The sequence below is a fragment of the Danio aesculapii genome, chromosome 8 (genome assembly GCF_903798145.1).
Source record: "Danio aesculapii chromosome 8, fDanAes4.1, whole genome shotgun sequence".
Classification (NCBI taxonomy): domain Eukaryota; kingdom Metazoa; phylum Chordata; class Actinopteri; order Cypriniformes; family Danionidae; genus Danio; species Danio aesculapii.
The window spans coordinates 21,592,641-21,616,727 of NC_079442.1; the positions used below are offsets into that span (position 1 = coordinate 21,592,641).

Here is a 24,087-nt window from a genome sequence, read left to right on the forward strand (position 1 = left end):
CTCACCGTTTTATGCTACACTGCTTAAAATTCAAATTCTTTTAAGGTGCTTTGGTGATGCTTTTTTTTTTATTTGACCTTTCATATAGTGAGTTAAATAACTGTTAGTGGTAAATCTGCTTGCATCATATCTGGATTTGTTTTCATGAGAGCATTTTGTAGGCAATTGAGTGTGTTGCACCATGAAGGTTCTTTCGGTATCAAATTTTCCTGTTATGTTTTAATTGGTGAAGCTAGGGATATGTGTTATTATCACAATATAGTGCAGGGGTTCTCAATCTCGGTCCCTGAGGTCCGGTGTCCTGCAGATATTAGCTACAGCTTGCCTCAACACACCTGGAAGGATGTTTCTAGAAATCCTGGCTGTTTCTCAATATGCGTTCTTCAGCGATCTTGCGTCCTCGTGTTCTCGTGTGACGTCATCATCAATCGTCAAAATTACAAAACTTAAGACAGCAAGAACGGAGGATGTGAGTTTCCCAATGCGCGGATGCAGACTTGAGCACCGAACTCGCTCTAGAAGTCCTAGAAGTCATTTGCGGCTGAATAAGGGAGGTGGTAAGCAAAGCATTTTATTTATATAAATGAGACTGTGAAAGTAAACATCACCATGAAAATCTTAATAGAGGCATAAACACATTAAAGGTGTTTATTTGCTGAAATTTGTATTAAAATTTGTTATTTGCGCATGTTATATAAATATATTGAAAAGGAAAAAACAATAAATTGTTGTATGAATGCTGTAGTGTTTAAATAATTTTCAGCCGCTAGTAAGAGCTTGGCTAGCTAGCCCAGATGTGTCTGATTATGGTTGGAACTAAACTTTGCAGGACACCGGCCCTCCAGGAGCGAGTTTGAGAACTCCTGATAAAATGTGTTGCTTTATTGTGCATACATATTCAGAGTAAATAAATGTTTTAAACAAATCACATTGCAAAATGATGATAAATTACAGTACGAAACACTTTAGGATAAGTGCAGGACTTGCACATGAAACATTTGCGTACACATTCAGTACCCATATATGTTTACATTTGAGTTCTCAATGAACACATGATAAACTAGAAGAACTCATGTTGTGCTTGTGATGGACCTTTGTGTTTAGGCGTGGGCCGGTATAGGATTATGATAACCTTGGATAAAAATATCACGGTTTCGCAGTATTGTGGTAACTGCTCTAAAATATGTTCTTTTTTTTTATAGTGTCTAAATAAAAGCAAAACATTTTTTCCCTTTGAACATAATATATTTTATATATATAAAAAAAAACATTTAAAGTATTTTGGAGCAATAAACATGTCAGGTTAAATAATTAAAATGAATCATTGACTTCTGCTGTCTTCATTAGTTTTAAAAACACCGATTTCTTTACTTTTTAAAATGGCATATTTAGATATCTTTTTTGCTTTTATGCTGTTGTCTTAAAAAAAGACATAAATAAAAAATCTTACACATACCTTAGGAACGGTATGGCAGAAAATTTTGCCGGTTTTAAAACCTTAAAAGCGGTTATTATCCCATGCCTATTTGGCTTACTAGTTCCAATGTTTCATCATTGGTCTCATGCTCAAAAAAATCAATGCAAGCATTACTGTTTATATTGAGCACATCTGGCTCTCAGAAAGAATGGTTTAAATTTAAATGAATGAAATAAATCATCTGAGACTTGATTTTAAATGTGTGCTATTAGAAACTAAAAGTGCTTTTAGAGGTTACATGCATATAAACCTGTTGTTGGAGACCACCAAAACAAAATGAGGAACCTTTAAAATAGCATAATCTGGGTACTATCAAAATATTTCAATTAAGATGCATTTTTTGTATTTGTACTTTTTTTTTTTTTTTTGTCAAATAGGTTTTTTTTTGTCATTGAATAGACTTACAATAATCACAACATGCTCCATAATGCTTAGGAATGTTTTTGACTGCAGCTGAAAATGGACAAGCTTATTTTAGACTCTTTTTATACCTTGCTTTACCTTATCATCTCTTAATACTGTAAAGAGAGGCTATGACTTTCCAAAAAGGTTTCACAAATATTCCTATTTTCAATTGTTCAGCCAGGCATTTATTCTGGCCCATGGGTTAATCTGTTGACTAACATTCATGGCCAGTGTTTGGATCTTTTTATAGTGTGTGTGTTTACCGAGCCTTAGGCGATGTGCTGTTTGTGCTGAAGTGTTGTTTCTTAGTGCAACTATTTCAGTGATTTCTGTCAGGTAGTAAGATTGTTGTGCATGTTCATCTTCAATGTTTTTTTTTACAGCACATTTAAAAGTTACATTTGTGGTATATTTATTTAGAAGGGCTTATTTAATTAATCTCAACAACCTCACAATGGGCAGTAGTCATCCACATTGGAGAACCATTTATATACACATAATTTTGTTTTACAAAACAACCAAAGCACATAAGCAAAACCCTTTTATTTTGTTTAAAATAAAAAGAACCGTGATCACAATTAGAGAACTACAGCTGGGATTAAGATAACTTCAAATAGGACTAGGCAGTGACCTCAAAATGGAGAAAATACATTTTCAGTTTAATTCATATTCACAGTACAGCAATATAGTGTATTATATACAAATAAATACATAATGATCACAATAGTTAATGGGTCTAAATGTTTGAAATGAAAGAGACTAAAAGGGGTCACACACTGGATGTGCAGTGCAGCCACATGACAGTTGCAAGTACTGCACACCAGATGCGTACATTCGCATGTTATTTAATATGAAAATATGCAGAGTGTCCTGAGTTGTAGCTGGGTGCTGCAGACAGCTGTCGACTTGCGCAGATGTGCGTGCCCTGATAGATATCCATGGTTACAATTCTAAAATGCATGACATTGCGTGGAGCAGGTGATCCGGTGTGTGACCCCCCTTAAGGGGCCTATTATACACCTGAGGCAGGCACAATGCAAGTCCATTTTTGCTAGTTTCAGTTCAGCACAGGTATCATTTTCACATCCTGGACCACATTGTTTAAATAGCAAATGCCTTTGCACTCATTCGTGTGCCCATGTGCATGCTGGTCGAAAAAAGAGGTGTGTTAAGGTGCATTGTTGGTGGGTTGCCATTTTGAGGCAACTGAATTGTTTTGTTGTTGTTTGAAGAGTGCGTTAGAGATTTATTTCTATAGATAGACTGTGTGGGTGATAAGTCTATTCTACAGACTTATTACACACACAGGGATGCGCAGCAACACACAAGCATCTTTAAATATGAATAATTAAATGATCACAAAATAAAATAGTATTATTGCTTACTTGAATATAGAAGTTCCTACTGTTATAATAAATTATCCCACCTCCCACATCTTGTTCACCTCAGGGGGCTTAAGTGGAATCCATCTTATTCCGTAGTTTGTCTGCTTGCTCGTTTTAGCACATGTGCTGATTTGAGGCATTGCTAGTGAGCCGTTCAGTTTTCCACTTACAAAGTACTCCATGTCAATAGCAAATACACCATGGTGCAACCACAACTTACTCTTAAAGGAAATGGTGGATGAAACTGTGATTGGTTTAATGCACATTATGCACAAAACACACCCATAGCATTCAGACATACCCCAAGTGCACCTGCAGTGTGTGCTTTAGATCATGCTCTTAGATTGTTAAAATAGAGCCCTATATGTTACATAGCTGGGATTTCTTTTACCATTCACTTCATTAATTGAATTGTTGGAAATTCATGCTTAGTTATATAAAAAGCATCAGTGTGAAGGATGAGAAATAGAATCTCAATATAATACTCAATCAGGAGAGACGGTCTTGGTACTAAGTGGCAACTGCAGGTTTGAAAGCCTCTTTGTGTTGTGGTTTTGCGGTTTTATCCTCCAGCCCTGAGAGGTGACAGACTTGCTTTAGTGCTTCTGTCACCTGTGGCCTCCAGAGAACATTTAATTAGTTTAAGGCTGTAATTTACAGAAACTTCAGTCAAATACGGGTTAGCGAGCAACCTGCTGGAGATTTCGATTTTAAAGGATGTGATTTATTTATTTTTTCTCTCTACAAGCTTAGCTCAGAACAAGCTATTTGTATAATGTCGTCGTTCTTAGGCTGGTGCAATCATTGATTGATTGTCTGGTTGCAGTTATTTGATCTAATTACACGAGATGACCGTGATAACTGCGAAGTGTCACTTTCTAGTAAAGGACATTTAAGCTCTTAAACAAATGCCATTCAAAGATTAACATGCCTAATGACCAAAAAAATGCTATTACACAAAGGCAAAAAACTAAAACCTATAATAATATTATATTATATTATATTATATTATATTATATTATATTATATTATATTATATTATATTATATTATATTATATTATATTATATTATATTATATTATATTATATTATTCATGTTTGCAGTGGCGCAGTAGGTAGTGCTGTTGCCTCACAGCAAGAAGGTCGCTGGTTCGAGCCTTGGCTGGGTCAGTTGATGTTTCTGTGTGGAGTTTGCATGTTCTCCCTGCGTTCGCGTGGGTTTCCTCCGGGTGCTGTGGTTTCCCCCACAGTCCAAAAGACATGCGGTATAGGTGAATTGGGTAGGCTAAATTGTCCGTAGTGTATGAGTGTGTGTGGATGTTTCCCAGAGATGGGTTGCGGCTGGAAGGGCATCCGCTGCATAAAAACATGCTGGATAAGTTGGTGGTTCATTCCACTGTGGCAACCCCGGATTAATAAAGGGACTAAGCCAAAAAGAAAGTGAATGAATGAATGTTTGCAGTGCTCTAGTGTGAATATGAAGACATTTATAGTTTGACAAAGATACATATTTTACATTTTAAAAATATTTGACATTTAAGGAAATCCTATGCTTACTTGATCCTTCTGAAATTATTCTAATGGGATGATATTGTGCTTAAGAAATTGTGATAGATATGAATGCTTTTATGAACCGTTTTTGCTGCATAATAGTTTTGAGGAAAAAGTTTAATACTTAAATAATAAATACTAATAAATAAATATGAGTTGTTATGGTGATAACAGATGCAGATGAAGCTAGTGATTTACATGTTAAGTCAATGCAAAGATGCAAATGGACATCCTGCGGCGTGATTTGCGCGAATGAGGATGCGTGAATGATGCAATTTGCACGAGAAAAGCGGCACAAGTTGTGCGTTTTGCACTTTTGATAAGCTTAACGCACATTTTACATGCATCACTCGGATTGAAAATAACTTCAACAGACATTCTCGCCGCGTTAACCAATCATGAACTTGCTCTTGTAGGAGCTTGATTATGATATAGTGCCTGTTGTTGGTGTCCCGAGGGGAAATCCTCCTGCCGAGACTGGGCAACAGCTCATCAAACTGGGCTCGGCTCAGTCGGAAGCACAGCTGAAAGCTTCATTCATCCATGGATAGTTTCTAGAGGAGTTTTGGAACTCGCAGAGCTAGGTGCACCTCAGAAAGGGTCTAGTGGACTCAAGCTAGGGTTGGGTCAATAGACGATGCCATCGTCCATCACCGATGGCCGAGAGACATCACTATGCTGAGCCGGCATTGCGATCCTCTGCCCTGCCCCCGTTGCAGCAGCAACCCACTCGCGAAAGATGCACACTTAGGCCCAATTTACACTATTATGTCTTAGTGATAAATTGGCATTTTAGAATGAAAATGATCCACGGCCACACTGGCGTTTCATCTAGAATTTCTGAAAAGCGCTTCTTCCACACTATCCTGCTGAAAACGCACATCACGTGACCACACACTCCACGCGCGTCTGAGCTCCAGCAGTCAGCGGGTACTTTGAGCACTAAACCCCAGAGAGCAGTGCACGTCGGACAGCTTATCGAGAATGTACCTCTGGGTGGCGTCTCACTATAGTTGTTAAACATGATATTTAATTAATCTTGTCTCTATCTAACGACTCTTCTGTCTTTTGCATCTATCAGGTAACATGTCACAGCATCAGTACTCTGCTTCAATCTTTCGCTTTCACGCTTGTACTTAGTCATTTTAGCGAAAACCTTAAGTGCTGTTGGTTGTGCACCTTTTTTACCAACCAAGTCTGTCAATGCCATTATAACGACACAGATCACTCTGCCTATTCATGCCAGAGTCCCGTGGAAAAAGTGATTGACATATGGTAATTTGTGTGTAACTTATCTTTATTTATGATTTGGTTAAGGGTAAAACAAAGACCATGCGGGTGAAGTAGTTGAAATGGTAGGCTACAAATAATTTATTTGTTATTAATTGATTATTCATAAATAATTCATTCACAGCCACCTATGATGACAATGTCATCGTCCATCGCAATGTTTCACATTAGACATCGTACTATGCCAAATTGGTCGACATCGCCCAACCCTAACTCAGACACGCCGCCGAACAAACCTACGCTGTTTTACAGCGTTCCGAAAGCGGATTAAAAAACAGCTACTATCTCAATAAAATCCATGTTAGCCATTTAGCAATGAAGCACAATAGACATGCGAATCCGTGTCTATTGTGAAGTAAATTAAAATATTCACGTGTCTATTTACACGCGAATAGCGTGATTTATTTGATCGTTCCGCATCTGGTGTGAACTCAGCATTATGATTATTTGATTAATAGGGAGCAAAATATATATATATATATATATATATATATATATATATATATATATATATATATATATATATATATATATATATATATATATATATATATATATATATATATATATTTGCTTGATGTTTGTTTATCTTTCTTAAAAATCAATGATGCTTGCATTAATATTTTTCTACATTTATATGTAATTATTATTTAAATATAAATATTCATATAAACAAATACATAAATATTAATAAATACATTTGAGTTGAGTTGGGATTTTTTGATTAATCGAGAGTAAAAAAATATATATAAAGCCGTTCTTGTAGTTTTCATAACTTTTGATTAATTTAATGTTATTTTCTTATACTTAAATGAAATGTTTTTTCTTGTTTTCTCTCAGACTTTGTCGTTTTATAATTGTGAAGCATTTTGCTTGATGTTTATGTTCATCTTTCTTAAAAATCAATGATGCTTGTATTGGCATTTTTTCTGTATTATATATTATATAAAAAGTAAGTACTAATATAAATGTTATTTTCTATTCTAATAATAATTAATTGTCCAAAAAACTTCTGTGGATCATTGTTTGCCTTGTATTTCAGAGGCACTTTATTTATGCTTGTTTACAAGCTACATTTTTCCTCTAACAATCTGTGTTTTTCTCTTCCTCTCAAGCGCTCTCTCAGAAGAAGAGAAGTCATCCCTCCGCGCAGGCCTCATCACTAATTTTAATGAGCCGGTCAACCAGGTTAGTGGGCATTTATAAACTTAAACACACACACACATGCACACACATGCACACTTGGAACATGAGAAATGCGGTTCATTCACTGACTATATTTTCTACCTGTACTGTTTATGATCAGTAGACGTAATCGAGCACCTTTAAACTCTTTGGAGTCTGATATGTGATTCTAGTGAAAGATCAATGAGCTTGGAAATGAGAAGCACTTAAAGTCTGTGGCGTAATGTGTTGTCGAGCAATTCTGGAGACATCCATTTCTTTTTTTAGGCAGTTTCATTTAGTGCTTTAATTCGACCTTTGAGTTTGAATAAAGCCTGAATCACTATAAGAAAAGATCTTTGCAATAAAAAGCAGTTGCATACTTAGATTAGAATCGCATAGTGTTTGCTGTGCTTTGATGGGTATTAAAAGTTGATAAATCAATTTATAGAAATTTAAGGCCCTTAAAGGATTTTAAAAGTCTTAAATGCTTTTTACAAGTTATTTGTTTATGATTTTTGATTATACATTATTTAAAAAAGTTTGCCTGAATGTAATATTTCAATATTGGGATGCTATGTAGTTTATGAAATCGACCAAATCCTGCTATATTTGGCACCACACTGCTTTGCTTACGCAGTAACCAAGGAAACACAGTTATGCCGTCTGCTCTGAAGGCGCCCCCTACTGGAAGAGAGTGAATAAGTATTCTCAAAAAATGTGTTTTAGTGTTTCGTGACCCTTTAAACTCACCACACTAATATATGTTGAATCTTTGCATGGGTCATGATAAAAGTGCAATTGTTGCCTCTAATATTAATCACTTCAGATTTTGTTTTCAATCACTTTCAGTTTTGTCAAATGCTCATCTCATTTATTCTTTCCTCTGGTTTCTAGAATTCTAAAATAATCTAAAACAGGTTTTTTACCTGTCTAATAATTGTTTTGTAATTCTCTTTCTTATGAACCTTTCAGAAACATCAGATATAATTACAGGATCAGGGTAGTCAGGTAGTAATCAGGTTAAATTACAGTCAAATGTCGCCAATGTTACAAGCTTAAATCTAACTGGTGATGAGGTCTTAAAATGAATTGAACGAGTCTTTAAAAGTCTAAATATATATTCAATTTAATTCTCTGATTCCTGTATATGCCCTAAATAAGCTTCTGCTTTTTTCTATCATAAAAATGTATTAAATTGATGCATTTTAACTGGTGACTCTGATAGTGATGGATTAATAGGGAGAATGTAATATTTTGATTATTGGTGGACGTTGATTTTGATGGAGCATGGATGATAAAACTAGCAATTATATTGTCAAGTTAAAAAAATAGCGAAGTTTGTTTTTCGAGCAGTCATTCATTATAACGATTTTCTCATTCGTTACATCGTTTCTGTCTTCATCAGGGATTCTGGATGGGTTTGTATTACACACTTTTGTTTCATTATTGGCTAACGACTGCACTCAATTCTTGTTGTGGAATAACGTCACATACACATGAAAATTAATCGTATGCTTAAATGAGGTTTCTTATTATAGACCATGGCTGACACTGAACAAATAACTACATGCTTCAATACGTTACTGAATGAAGTAGTACACAAACTCTGCCCTGTTATTTCCATATTAAAGCAGAAACATGCACGAAAGTGAAAATAAATAAATAAATGCATTCAAATAAGATGTAGAACACACATTGAAATGATTTGCAAATATTTTATGTTAAATCCTTTCGTTAAATTCAACAAGCGCATGGATGCAATTCCCAGAAACACACACATAATAGTAATAGGCTTTAAATAGCTGCATAAATGTATAACATTTCATATGCACAGAATGCACCCCTAATTATTCATATTATTACAAAATGGATCACTGGAATGGAGTATTTTGGAACTTTAGTCTAATTTGCAATTTTAATCTTTGAATATTGCCATCTCATTTGCATTGATCTTAAGATAATCAGAACAGATTAAAAAAACTAAAAAACAAACAAACAAAAACGAAGAAAAAAAAAAGAAATGCACGCACGCATACACCCGCACACACACACACACACAAAGCTGTGCATCAAATACTGTATGCATGATTTTCTGTAGACGATCTCTCTGCTACAAACCATTAGCTAACCATGAAGGTATTGTTTGTATTAATTCATTTGAGTATTTTTATTAAATTTAGATAATGATTCACTCTCATTGGAGAACATACAACAAAATAGTAATTTGCTATAAGGTTCTGACAATTAAATTTGCTGCAGTCTATTTAAAAATATGTCAAGTTCGTTTAAATGACTGTTTCTTATGTCACAGTTGGAATGAATGATTCAACAGTTCACTCAAATATAATATGGCAGGTGCCTTTTGAAAAAAGCTATTAGGTGCGTTCAACTTCATGCAGCGCAGCGCTGCGCAGATCGATCGAAATCTGTATTAAAGCAGCGCATGCTGGTTAGAAATTTTGTTCGGCTTGACAATGTGCCGACGGCACGTGACTATATGCTGCTACAATGACGACACCGATATTACACGATTGGCTGGATTCCCTGCATGACAACAACCACGTGCGTTTTGCGTTTATTATTGAACAACTTCCGTCTCACAAACACCCAAACGATTAGCTTTTTATGCCATCTCTATCTATCTTGTACATGTCATGCTTATTAAAAGACTTCAACTATTTTACTGCAGTAGGCCAAATCATCTTTTTGGTTAAATAATTAGCATAAAAAGGCTAGATTGTTTGCATAGGATTATTTTTGACATTTTCATACAGACCCTTTACTGTATACAGCTCCATATATGTTTTAAGTTATGTATGTTTAGTGAATAACCAAATAACAACTCAAGAGCCTTAAAAACTTGTAATAAAATGTCAACATCATTTATCATGCCACTTAACAAATTGAGATGAATAATTATTTTATAAAATAATTCTAAAATAATTTATACATTCATAAAATAGTTTTCTCCTGTCAAGCCGTTTCAAAAAATGTAAATAAATTTAAAAGCAACAATTATATATCTTGCTTTTTCGGTGAAATTTCCACTGTGATTTGTCATCATGCAGTAAAATATGAGCCCCAGGGTGTCCGACCTGACAGCCTCGTTTGCAGCTCCGCCTCAAATGGTTCATGGACTCATTCAAAACAGTTTTATTCAGGAAAAAAATATCTTGCTTGTGTAATAAAACTGTAAACTATGCCATATCTTAAAACAAAATATATATATACAAATTTTAAACTTTTTTTGTAATATGGTCATTTTTACAGTAATCTAATGGGTAATAAGCATTGTTGTTTTTATTTAGTTTTTGTTTTTTTCTGAATGAGTGTCGTACTAGAGGATGTTAGCTTTTAAATTGTTAAAATAACAATTACTTTATTATCGCAGGTGATAAATATTGTACACCCCTAATATTAATCAAACTTGTATAAAATATGAATTAATTGAATTTGCTTACAAGTGTAAATGTCAATACAGTTGTCCCTTGTTATTCGTGGAAATTACGCTCTAAAAATAATCTCTGCAGTAGTCAGCTTTTATTTTGTATAATTATTGTAGATGTTTTAAGGCTGTAAAATCCCTCACTACACACTTTCTACACTTCTCAGGCAGGCATTAACATTTTCACACTTTTCTCTCTTGTTTAAACACTCAAAGGTCAAACTCTTATAGTAAAAAGGCCAGTATTATAGAATGAAACCAAACATTCTGGCGCAAACATTCATTTATGGCAGCGAAAGGATCATAAGGCTTTTTAGCTTTAGTGTGGATAATGTTGGCATCCAGTGTAATGTTTTTTTTTCTTGCAGTCACTGATCCACGAAGCTAAAGCAGACTCCGTCCTTAAGGGGGTCGCACACCTGATGCGCCGCGCACATGACCGTTGGAAGTAACACATTCGCATGCTATAATTTAATTATTTAGATGGTGGGGCAGAAATATGAACATTGTCCTGAGTCAAAGCTGGGGACCAAGAACTGCCGCTGACTTGCGGCACCGGTGTGTGTACCCTAATATAAACCTATGTTTTCAATTCTAAAATGCATGGCGCAGTGCATCCGGTGTGTCACCCCCTTTACGATGGTCTTGCTGTGCACAGTTACAACAGTTTTTGGTACTCGCACTGCTAGCAATCGAAGATTTATGTTAATTTGGCTAGCCGAATACGTGCTGTATTGTACAAAAGACACAGAGGAGATTGGTTAAATATGCTAGCCAAATCTCTTTCTTCATTACAACAGAAGAGCAGTTCACTACTTTAATTGCCGCTTTAATGGTGTTAACACTTCTGCGTTTATAGATTGTGAATTCATTAAACTAATTAAATGGTTAATTAAAATCTCATAACCATTTAAGACATGTTTTGAAAGATCTAAATGGCCACCAGTCATGGTTGCTATGAATTCCGCTAGCTGTTGGGTCCTTGAAATCCCTCTAAACTTTTTTTTTTTTGAATGCAGATCGCCACACAGATAGCTGTGCTGATCGCTAAAGTGGCACGTCTGGACTGTCCTCGGCAGTGGCCCGAGCTGATCCCTATTCTACTGGAGTCTGTGAAGGTTCAGGACAGTCTGCAGCAGCACCGAGCCCTGCTCACCTTTTATCACGTCACCAAAACCCTGGCGTCCAAACGCCTCGCCACTGACAGGAGACTCTTTCAGGACGTGAGTCATTTTCAGCTCAGCATTCATCTCTGCGAGTTTTAAATCTTGCATGGGGTATATTTGTGTAGGGATGATAGCCAGTGGAATATTGATTCATGTGCAAATTGGTTTATAATGTGAGAAAAGAGACATGAAACTGATACAAAGTAGGAGTTAGATTTCCTGGGGAAGAGTTGAAATATGTGAAGTTTAAAGAAGAATATGAAATATGGAATCAAAAAATGTTGTGGAAATTGCAACAGAATGTGATTGGCTAAATTTCATTCATTCATTCATTCATTCATTCATTCATTTTCCTTTGGCTCAGTCCCTTGTTTATCAGGGGTCGCCAAAGCAGAATGAACTGGCAAATTTTCTAGCATATGTTTTACACACCGGATGCCCTTCCACTGGGAAGTACTGGGAAACCCCCATATACTCTCACATTCACACACATGCTCATACACTACAGCCAATTTAATTTACCCACTTAACTTATTCAGCAAGTCTTTGGACTGTTGGGGAAACTCCAGCAACCAGAGGAAATGACCGCAAACACGGGGAGAACATACAAACTCCACACAGAATTGCAAACTGGCCCAGCTTGGACTTGAACTAGTGACCTTCTTGCTGTGAGGCGACAGTGCCACTGATTCACTGTACCGTCCTTTGACTAAATTTAAACAATATTATTTGAAACCTAAAATATATTAGAACAGAAAGCAATTGGCTGACTAGAAGCAAGTATTGTGAGGTGTCATAAAAATGTAAACCTTTCAAAATAGATGGACTCCTAATGCTATTGACATATTAGAATCAAGCATTACTTGTAATGTTGTGGAAATGCTAACATACTGTATTTGGGAGCAGAATGTGGCTGACCAATCAGAAGCAAGTGTAACCCAGATAACCTAGGCTGCTTAGGCCTCATTTACACTGTTAGGTCTTGATGTCCAATTCCGATTTGTTGTTTATATCAGATTTTTTTTTGCCTGTCTGTTTACACGTTCTTTTATCTGTGACCCATATCCAATTCATATGTTTACACTTGCCATGCAATTCACGATGTCGTGCATGCGTAAAGCCGGGTTGTAGCATCTGCACCAAACTAGCCACGATGGAAGAAATTGTCTTCCTTTTAGCTCTGCGAAATATGCGAAGTTCGCCCAACTTTAAAATAATTTTGAGGGGGAGGTAAAGGGCAGTCATTGCAGCTTGCGCCTATGGGTTTTATATATGGTGTCCTCCACCAATCAGAGGAATTTGTGGGTACAAGAGAACCCAGGTCTGGTCGTAGCAAACTGGCAGGCTTTAATGAGGAGCAGTAGGTTTATAATTTTAGGATAAGCACACACATGCTCTTCCATCTACATCATTTAACCATGGAGAAGTACCACATTGTCGCAAGTTTAATGACATACACAACAGAATGAACAACTCAATAAATCCGATCTGCCTGTTTACATGATTGCATGCGTTTTTTCGTGTTTACACTGTTAAGGAAACTATTCGATCTGTATCACTTATAAGCGAAAAATCTGAGTTGGATCACATTTAACTGGCAGTGGAATCGTGGCCTAATAGAAAGTGATGTGAAAAAAAGAGAAATAAAGCAAGGAATTGAATCATATTATGTATTAAAATCATGGGCCCATTAAAGACTTACTTATACTTTTGCGTCAAGTGCACGTGGATGGTCCATTGCAGCTTTCACGCGGTCGCATAGCCCGTGGCTGAAGCCGACGCTGACACCCACCTCTTGAAAAATGTGACTACACGTCGCAACGACATGTAGGGCAAGCTCTGTGATTGGTTGACTTGGTCGATGTGACGTGTGGGCGGTACTGATAGCCGCGAGCCCGATGTAGCAAGTGTTTACAAGTGTCGAGTCCTGTGAAGGAGCTCCACATGGAAACTTTTGGTTTTTGATTAAAGTTGTTGCATGTCTGCCAGTTCCTGCCTCTGAATAAGCGAGTTTTAGCTACTTGTACAGTAAGGTAGGGTTCAGAAAAAAACAAAACACCAGCGAAGAAACTCGACACAGAGGATCATAAACACCTGTTGCCAGCTAGCCTGTCGGAAGTGTTATTGCAGAGCAACACAAACAGCGTGCAGAAGTATAAACGCATGGCTATGAGCAAGGCAGGTGCCATGAGTCATGCCGATCACTTAACGCAGAAGTATAAACCAGCCTTAAGAGTAAACAGCAGAGTGAGTGGAACTCCAGCAACGCACCATATTTGGTTAAGAGAGGAGTTATGATTGGAAAAGTTACGGTTGGGAAAGTTACAGTTGAGAATGTTAAATGAAAGATGATGGAGAAAGAGACGAGACAGCAACAGAGAGGGATCCAGAGCCCCTCCACATTCAGTAAACGATTTGAAACAGATTTACCAGAGTTAAAGTTGTTGAAAGGAGGCAACAGCACCAAAAACTGTTGTTGGATTGAGAAACCATCAATGAATAGAGAATTCTTCGTTGGAGAGAGTTAGAGTGAGCAACGGTTGTCGGCTGACGTCTGAATGAGAAGCGGTTGTGGCGTAGCTTGTAAGCAGATACTGATGCAGATCTGAAGAGAATTTGCTATAATTTCTTAATACAGCATAATGGAAAGTTAACACAATAAAAAAAAGGGGAACAGAATACAATCTGGATCAAGTCTTCATTATATAATGAGGGACCACCTTGGCCAATTGACCAATCGGAATGAAGATCTTCCTAGAGAGTCAAAAATTATAGCTTTCTAATATAAAAATATACAGTTTAGAGGCTAAAATATTATAAATATTGTGATTGGCCAACCTATGTTGTGGAGAATTCCAATTTTATTGAATTTTTGATATTAGTAATTAAATGAAATTTGCATAGTGATTTATTTTTTAACATTTTAACATATGTACCAAACAAAGAATAATAGTAACAATGTTAATTCTTATTTAGGGCTGATAAAAACTGAAAAAAAATCATTCACATTGTATATTTTTGAGCAAGCAATCTTAGCGTGACATTCAGATATTATGTTGCTTTTATTCCACACAGATGCTTTCCTTGCCATTTTATTACTTCTCCTCTATTTTCCCCACCTTCTATGACTAGAGAGCATCTTTGAGTGACGTGCTGTCATTCTCCATGAGGCCACAAGCCTAAACCTCTAGGAGGCACTGTTAAGCTTTGCACATGCACACACACACAGACATGCACACACGCACACACACAGCCTCTGCCCCACTTGACTGAGCATCCTGGGAGATGCATGAGCACTCCTGTGTAAAATATCAGCAGATGTTTTGACTTGGAGCTGCATCGCATTTTTCCTCTGCTCTACGTTTTACTGATGTTCAGACTAGCTGCTAGAACTGCAGAGATAAGACACCTGTACTTTCCCAGTTGCAGGGAGACTCGTGATTTTGACAAGTGATTTATCACCAGCATTTGGTCATGTTAATGCAGATCCTTTCTTCTCCACCTAGAAATCGTTTTCATTTGACCCCTGAAATTTCCTTTTTTTTAACTCTACAGCCAGCTGACAGTGAAGAGCTTCCACAGAACAGCGATACCAAAATTACATTTAGTTTTTTTAAACCTGTAACAAATCAATCAGAACTTTATCTTATAAATAATTTTGTTATTAAGCTGAAGGTTTCCACAAAAGTTCCCCATGAACACGTTAAAGCATGCACCTCATTGAAGGAAAACGCTTGGTAATTTTGTTTTTCATCTACAGTATTTGGAGTTTAAAGTGAGTTACTAAAAAAACTGAACGCTATGTTATAATAAATAGGCATGGGCCGGTATATGATTCCAATGGTATGATAATCTTGGATAAAAATATCACGGTTTCACGGTATTGTGGTTACTACTCTAAAATATATTCTTTTAAAATGTCTGGGTTAAAAAAAAAAAAAAAATTCAGCTTTGAACGCAATGGCTGTGTGTCCGAAATCACAGTATGCGAGCCGAGTGGTATGTCTGAATTCATAGAATTTGAAAAACAGTACGTGAGAAGTATCTAAATGACCTACTACTTCCGGTGAGATTCCGAAGTGCACATCCTATGCTATCCAATATTGCACTGCAAGAATTACTCAATGGGAGTGAAGCGGGTAGGTCATGTGATGATGATAAAATGGCATCCATACTACAACCAAGCTCCATCCATACTAGGGCTGGGCGATTTGGACTAAAATCAAAATCTTTATTTTATTTATTTATTTTATTTTATTCTATTTAATTATTTTATTCTGTTTTATTTTATTCTATTATTTTATTTATTTATTTATTTATTTATTTTATTTTATTATTTTATTCTATTATTTTATTTATTTATTTTATTTTATTATTTCATTCTATTTTATTATTTTTTTCTATTATTTTATTTATTTATTTATTTATTTATTTTTATTTTATTTTATTTTATTCTATTTTATTTTATTATTTTATTATATTTTATTTTATTATTTTATTCTATTTTATTTTATTTTATTTTATTTTATTTTATTTTATTTTATTTTATTTTATTTTATTTTATTTTATTTTATTCTATTTTATTTTATTATTTTATTCTATTTTATTTTATTATTTTATTCTATTCTATTTTATTATTTTATTCTATTCTATTTTATTATTTTATTTTATTTTATTTTATTTATTGTTTTTTTGCCCCCGTTTACCAACAAGTTTACTAAATATGCTCATATTATGAGAGCTTTTTGAATGAAGAGTGCATTACTTCTTTTCAAGTTAATTGAAGGAAACTTGCACTATCTACAATTTATGATTATTTATTGAACATCAACGTTGAACAGCTGAAATTAAAACACACGTTGCCTAAAACCAATAGTCACTTTTTCTAAAAAAAGTGAAAATAAATCAGCGACGTATATTTGAGAATGTGCAATAAGTATTGTGCACGAACAGAGGAAATCGGCATGCAAGCAAAGAGATTCGCACGCTTTTTGTCATTGAACATTTGTCATTAAAATAACGCCATAGAGATCAATTCTGGCTGCAAAGTGCTGAACTAGTTCAAAAACAGTTTCTTTACCATTTAAAATGGCATCTTTAGATATCTTTTCTGCTGGAGATACTGTTGTACTAAAAAAAACAACAAAAAGGGGAAAAAAAAGTCTTAGATGTACCATAGGAACTGTATTGGCGGTATTGGAAAATTTTGGCAGTTTTAAAACCTTGACTTTTCCAAACAGCGGTATACCTTAAAAACGGTTATCATCCCATGCCTAATAATAAATAATAATGCTGAACAATATAATACGTAATATAATGAACCGGTTTAGTTAATTTGAGAAAAAGTCTAGAAACACGTACTAAAAACACTAATTGACAAATAATTTCAAGGCTTTGCAAAGACAGATAACCAAAAACTCTGAAGCAACATGTCAGGTCATGCACTTAAAAAGGGATCAATTATGCAACAATGAAATAAAAAAAAAACAGTTCTATTTTAAGGAATTATGGATAAATTAAAGTGAATAACAACTCTTAATTATGCATATTAAATTAAATGCTTCATTATGCAGATGACATTGCTATTTTTATAAATTCATGCGTCTGTAAGTAGGGCTGCACAATATATCGTTTGAGTATGGATATGCAAAAGGATATGTAATGTTGAGTTGGGATTATAGATGACCAAAAACCACAGGTCAAAACACACAAGATGTTTAGCCACTGCAGAATTGAACCAAAATAGAGTGAAAGTTTATCATCTGCATGTGTTTTAATGCTTTTGACTATGAACATTTTAAGAAAGTTTAGAGCATTTTAGATGTGCATTAAGAAGTTTAATAAAGATTATTTGTGTTGTATTACTTATATGATGAAGACTTTGCTGTGTTATTTTGCATTTGATTATTCAATTTCTGTACCTGAACCAAAATACTGTTCGACTCTCTCAAGAAAACCAGAAAAAACAGTTTATTTTACTTTATTGTTTGCTCCATTGTTTTTATTTATGACTGTAGTTTGTTTATTATATGTATATAATAAATTACATGAAGATATTTATATTTCACTCCCCTACACAATAATCCCAATTAAACCAATGTAATTTTTTTTCCAAATAGAGCTATTCAAGTCATCTGGTGAAATTGTATTTATATTGCAATATGTATTGCAGAGAAAAAAAAAGATATAGCAATGTAAAAATTTTCCACTATCATGCAGCCCTTTCTGTACCTTACACAATAATGATAATGATGCAGTTTCAAAACTTTGTACTTTGAAATCTGTTTTCAAAAGCCCTCAATCAATCAATCAATCAATCAATCAATCAATCAATCAATCAATCAATCAATCAATCAATCAATCAATCAATCAATCAAGCAATCAATCAAGCAATCAATCATATATAACACCTAACTACAACCAAAAGGTTGCCGTAAGTGCTTTACAACAATAAAACAATGCCACATTCATGATAGTCTGCGATAATCAGTAGTTATGTTTACATCCACCTATTTTTATGCGCATTTTAGTTGTGTGCATAAAAAACAATTGATGGAAATGCCAACATGTGCATAAATTTAATAACTGCGCATAAAAACATGCGCATAACTGAGTAGAATAAACTTTTTATTCGATAAGACAAGATGCGCATAAACTACGATGGAAACATTTTTACTGAACAAATTCCAGTATGTGCATTAAAAAGGTCATGTGATTTTATTTTTTTATTTTATTTTTTTATTTTTTTTTATTTTTATAAGAAATCATGTGTTTGTTTGTTTGTTTGTATACTTTATTGTCCCTTTATTGTCAGCAAGTTCTGACACAATAAAAAATGATAAAATAATCAAACCTGTAAAAGGATTACATGTGATGATAAAAATGTGTGTGAATGGATAAACCAGCAGGCTGAGCACATTGTAAAACATCTGAAATGTTGTTTTGGTCATTCTAAAATGCCGTAACCATTTCAGTATTAGTGTTATAATATTACTAATTATCTCCTCTCATGCCTTCAAATGCCACGCGTTCACTGCGTGTCGGCATTGTCTTCTGAGGCGCAAGTAATCTATCAAAAAAGGAAAAGATTAATGCAGCTTCTTCTACCGCAGTAAATTCTATTTTTACTTTTGATATTTGTCACCAATTAATCAAGAAGAGACGATCTTGTTCTTTTTGGCTCATTGGATGGAAACGCTGCTTTATTCGCACGTCTTATATGTGATATTCCAGTTTTGCGCATAAATTGAATTCGCATCTTTAGATGGAAACATAGCTAGTGTGGCTCAGCATAGCCTTTTATCGGCTCACATTTCATTTTCGTCTGATATTTTTTGACAGCTGGAAATTTCCTATAATGGCTATATCGATTTGCATTGCGCTGTAAATATGTTTTGAAGGTGCCGTATGCACGTTTTTGACTCTTCTAAAGCATAAAAATACCATAATATGTTTGCAGATAATTCAGAAACATGCCAAGTGAACATTCTCGTTTATCTGAAAAACAATGCTGAAGTCAGATATTCTGCTTTGAAAATGGGCCTTTTTTGCCGGAACGTCTGTCTTTGTTTTGGTTCTTTTAACCTGCCCAATGCCAGTTTAGCCAATTATGTTTTAGCATCCCGGGTTGCTTTGGTGGAAAACTGCGTATTTCATTCATTCATTCATTCAGAAAGGCTCTCAAAGCATTCGCCTGTGACCGAAGCATTACCTCTGGTGGACAGTAGCAGACTCCAAAATGAGACGCACATTCAGAGTTCCACATGACGTCATTAATTAGCAAATAATATAAATATTGTACACGTAAACATTAGTTGAGAAGGTTACCTTGTAACATGCTACGTGATGAGATTTGCAGCAATTTGGCTGTTTGCACCAGACGAAACATGACAGAAATTTTAATAAAGCCATTCAGAAGCACAGAATGCACTCACTCACTAAACAATAAGGTTTATAATCTAATTAATACATATTAAACCTCTTTAACATTATTAAATGTACATGCTGAATGTGTTGGTTTTGAGTCACAGTCCTAAAGTTCAATTTCAAACGTTTATTTTATATTCAAGATCTGCTGCTGATTTCAGTATATGGCAATGAACGTCACGTAAAACGGTATTCAAACTGACATTATTAGCATTTAACATTGAGTAATTAATTAATTTTAATTTTGATTCAGAAATGCACTACCTAGTTCAACCACTGGGTGTCAAACTTACACAATGCACTTTTAACCTTATTAAAATACATGTAAAAACACACGAAATTCACATATTTTGCAGTCATGCATCGATTCTCCTCATGTTTAATCAGTCGAAATGTCTTTTTCTTCATGTTGTTCATCTACAGTGATCACTGAATGCAGTTGCCTGCATAAAGGGGAAGTCAGAACAGTTACTTGCTTTGTTTCTAAATGAATCAGCTGTTTTGATTGAATCATTTGAATGAGTGATTGAATGATCACTCAAGACAGGGACTTGCCACCACCTACTGCCTGCTAAGAGTAATTAATTTAATGTCTATGGAAAAAAAACATGCATACAGCTAATGAATAAAAGACGCTATCCACTTTTATTTGTAAACTGTCACTTCGAATGTGCTGTTTGACATGTTGTTTTGACTTTAAAGACCTTTAGAGGTTACTTTTCATACAGACTCATAAAGCACTGTTCAGGCTCACTGTAATAAAATAAGATTAATGATCAGTGGGGTGTAGGCAGGCTAACAAGGCTGAATTGAGTGTCCATATGGGAACTATAGTCATCAGTCGCAGTCATAAACGGATCTGATTTTATTGTGTAGGCATAAGGCTCACCGTCGGCGTCACATTAGCCTTGAGTTTTTTTTCGGAAAGGAAATCCGTGACTCACTAATTCAAAGCAGAAGTGCAGATGCACAGTTTGTGGCATTTATGGAAGCACCGCAACTTCATTTCGAATTCATGACATGATGCCTTTAAAGGTGTGACTGATGCAGCTTTACGGTGACAAACACACAAGCTTCTCTCATGCTGGTGCTTGTCATGTTTGTGTATGTATGATAGATGCACAGTTGATTATATAGTACAGTTTAATTCCTTTTCAAATATTTTCCAAGTGATGTTTACCAGAGTAAATGTTCTCAGTATTACGTATAATATTTTTGTATGTATAATTGACCTAAACAAGGCAATTATAAAATGGGCTTTTATTCCCTTATTTGAATATATTCTACAAGTTTTAGTTCGTTTCATCTGTGGTTTTGTTAACTGTAATTTAGTTCAATTTAGTTTTAGGGTGCAACTTAAGAGTATGTAGTAAGTATAAGTAAGTATTATGAAATATTCATGCAAACTCATTCATATTCAAGATCATATGTAGCTAAACATGTTTAGTTTGCACTTTTTGGCTGATGAAGAAAGTCATCTGCAGCAATGGTTTTCTATAGAAACAAGCATGTTAATGTCTTGAAAGAAAAGCCCTCTTGCATTAAAAATGAGCAATTTTTTTTATTTTTATAATTTTTTTTTTTCATTTGTATTTTTTTATTTAGTTTTTATTATTTTATATATATATGTTTTCATTATTTTTTGGTTTTTATTTTTATTTATTTTTAAAAACTTTTATCTTTTTATTTTGTTTTGTTTTTAGTTTAACTTATTTTATCTTTTTATTTTTATTTTAATTTTATCTTTTTTTTATTATATTTATTTTTGCTTTTTACTTTATATATATATATATATATATATATATATATATATATATATATATATATATATATATATATATATATATATATATATATATATAAATATTTTTTTTCATTTTTACTTGTATATTTGTTTTTTGTTTTTATTTTTATTTATTTTTTGTTTTTATTATTTTGTTTTGTTTATTTAATTTAATTTATTTTAGCTTTTTATTTTATTTATATATTTGTTTATTAATTTTTTTTGTTTTTATTTAATTTTTATCTATTTTTTATTTACTTTTGGTTTTAATTTTATTATTTTGTTTTCAATGTAATTTAATTTTTAATTACATTTATTTTAGCCTTTTCTTTTATTTTTATCTATTTTTTTATTTTCTAATTTTATTTTATCTATTTTTTATTTTATTATTGTTGTTAGAGTAAGTTTACTTTCTGAAAACAAACCTGGACTCCAGACTAAACAACAGATTATAGACAACTGAGCAATAAAAGTCTTTAGGTCTGCATGGAGAAATGTTTTCTTATGACACTCTTTAGATCAAAAAAGTCTTGTGTGCACTTTATTTTTCCCCACATTGACAGATCAGCACAATGACAATAGCTGTTTTAATATCCTGAAGATTAAAGACATTGAAGTTTAGACCGCACATCGGGCGCGAAACCTTAAATGCTCGTCTCTGTTTTATTGAGTGAACATTTTCAGAGAGAAGACATGTCTAAAGCTGTACAGTTGTATGGTGTGCAGCTGACAGCGGTTGATATAATTGGTCTCTGAGTGCAAGCATCATGAAAGCCACAGAAGTAACAAACAAGCAGTCAAAAGTTGTGAAATGCAGAGCTAATTTTTATAGTTGAGTGGAGATTACTTTTGTTTTTTTATTTCATAAAAACTAATTATTTTTGCATTTATTTTGCTTTTTGTTTTGTTCTTTGTTTTGCTTTTCGTTCTGCTTGTTTTCCATTAATTAGTTTTATATTATTATGTGTTTGTCATCTGTTTTAATGTTTATTTTTTATTTCAATTGTGCTTTTTGTCTTGTTTGTTGTACTTTTGCTTAAGACTTTGCTAACGTTTGTTTTTTTGCGTTGTCTTTTGCTCTGTCTTTTTGTTATGCAGTTTGTTTTGCTTTAATTCTTTTTTTTTTAGTTAATTTGGTTTAGTTATTTAGTCTTTTATTTTTTGTTGTTGTTTCACTTTTTGTTTGCCTTTTTATTATTATTTTTTTTAGTTTTGATTTTTCATTTCTTACAAAGCAACACTAATAGGATGATCAAGACATTGATATAATTCAGGCTTACTGCGCACATATATTTTTTAGCAATACAGCGAATTTATTTATTTTTTTATTTTTTTATTTTTTTATTTATTTATTTATTTATTTATTTATTTATTTACTTATTTATTTATTTATTTATTTATTTATTTATTTTTGACCAAATGAGAAAAAAGGCTGAAAATATGAAGCAAATAAATTTTGATTTAAATTTAAAGCCAGAATTTTCATTTTGACACACTTCCTAATATTTTTCATAACTCCATAACATTTCTGTATTTACCATATCAAGTGAAATTACTGTTATTGTTTGGATTGCGTTTTGCATTAAGACCTATTACACCCTCTCTTTGAAACTCCCCCTTTTAGGCCTTGAGTGAAATTTTGCCGTTTTGATGACTGTCACTTTAAATTCAAATGAGATAATGCTCCGAGCCCTCTTTTCAAAAGAGGGCGGAGCTACAATTGTGTAATGTTATCACTGTCAAAAACTGAAAATGTCAAAAGAAATGACTCTAAAGGCAGTCTGTGTAAATTACAGTGTTCAATTGTGCATCCTAAAACTCAATGTTTATAATGTCTCTTAGGGTGCTTTCACACTAGCTCTTTTGGTCCACACCCAGGTTTGTTTGACGTCAGAGTATGGTACGTTTAGCTAGTGTGAACATGTCTTCTGAACTCGGCTGCGCACCCGTGAACCGTACCCCAGTCCACCTGAAAGAGACGGTCTGGGGTCTGGTTCACGCAAACTCTGGTCTGGTTCACTTCTGGTATGAATGCAATCGTACCACATAAAGGAAGTGAACCGCCAACTGTACAACAAACATTAGTTTTCATAACATTCATTAGTGCATGTGCGCGTGTGTGCGCGTGTGTGTGTGTGTGTGTGTATCTCGTACAGTACCATGGTGACAAGCGGGACTGAGCCATGGCAATCACAGTGATAATGTCTGCTTTTCTCCTCCAAAAATAACTTCTTCAGACATCGCATTATGTTCTTAACCAGAGGTGGGCAAACTACGGCCCGCGGGCCATATGTGGCCCGCTGAACACTTTCATCCGGCCCGTGAGGGAGTTTTTAAAATGCTGCTTCTGAGTAACAGTTTGGTTTCAGAGTTAGTAAATTAATTGATGCAATACAAGTGAATGCCATTTGATGGCACGTGGTACAGTTAGTGCAACCAGTAGAATTAGAACACATTCTCGGATATTAAAATGCACTCGACCGTTTTTGACA

The 24,087-nt window shown here is 34.2% G+C and overlaps 1 protein-coding gene across 1 annotated transcript in view; it reads left to right on the forward strand.

Annotated features, from left to right (window-relative positions):
- Window positions 1-24,087, forward strand: part of ipo11 (importin 11) — a 311,095-nt gene that overhangs the window by 26,139 nt on the left and 260,869 nt on the right. The window contains exons 4-5 of the mRNA XM_056464319.1: window positions 7,224-7,296; window positions 11,740-11,943. Of these exons, the coding sequence (XP_056320294.1) occupies window positions 7,224-7,296; window positions 11,740-11,943 (277 nt within the window). The remainder of the gene's footprint in view (window positions 1-7,223; window positions 7,297-11,739; window positions 11,944-24,087) is intronic.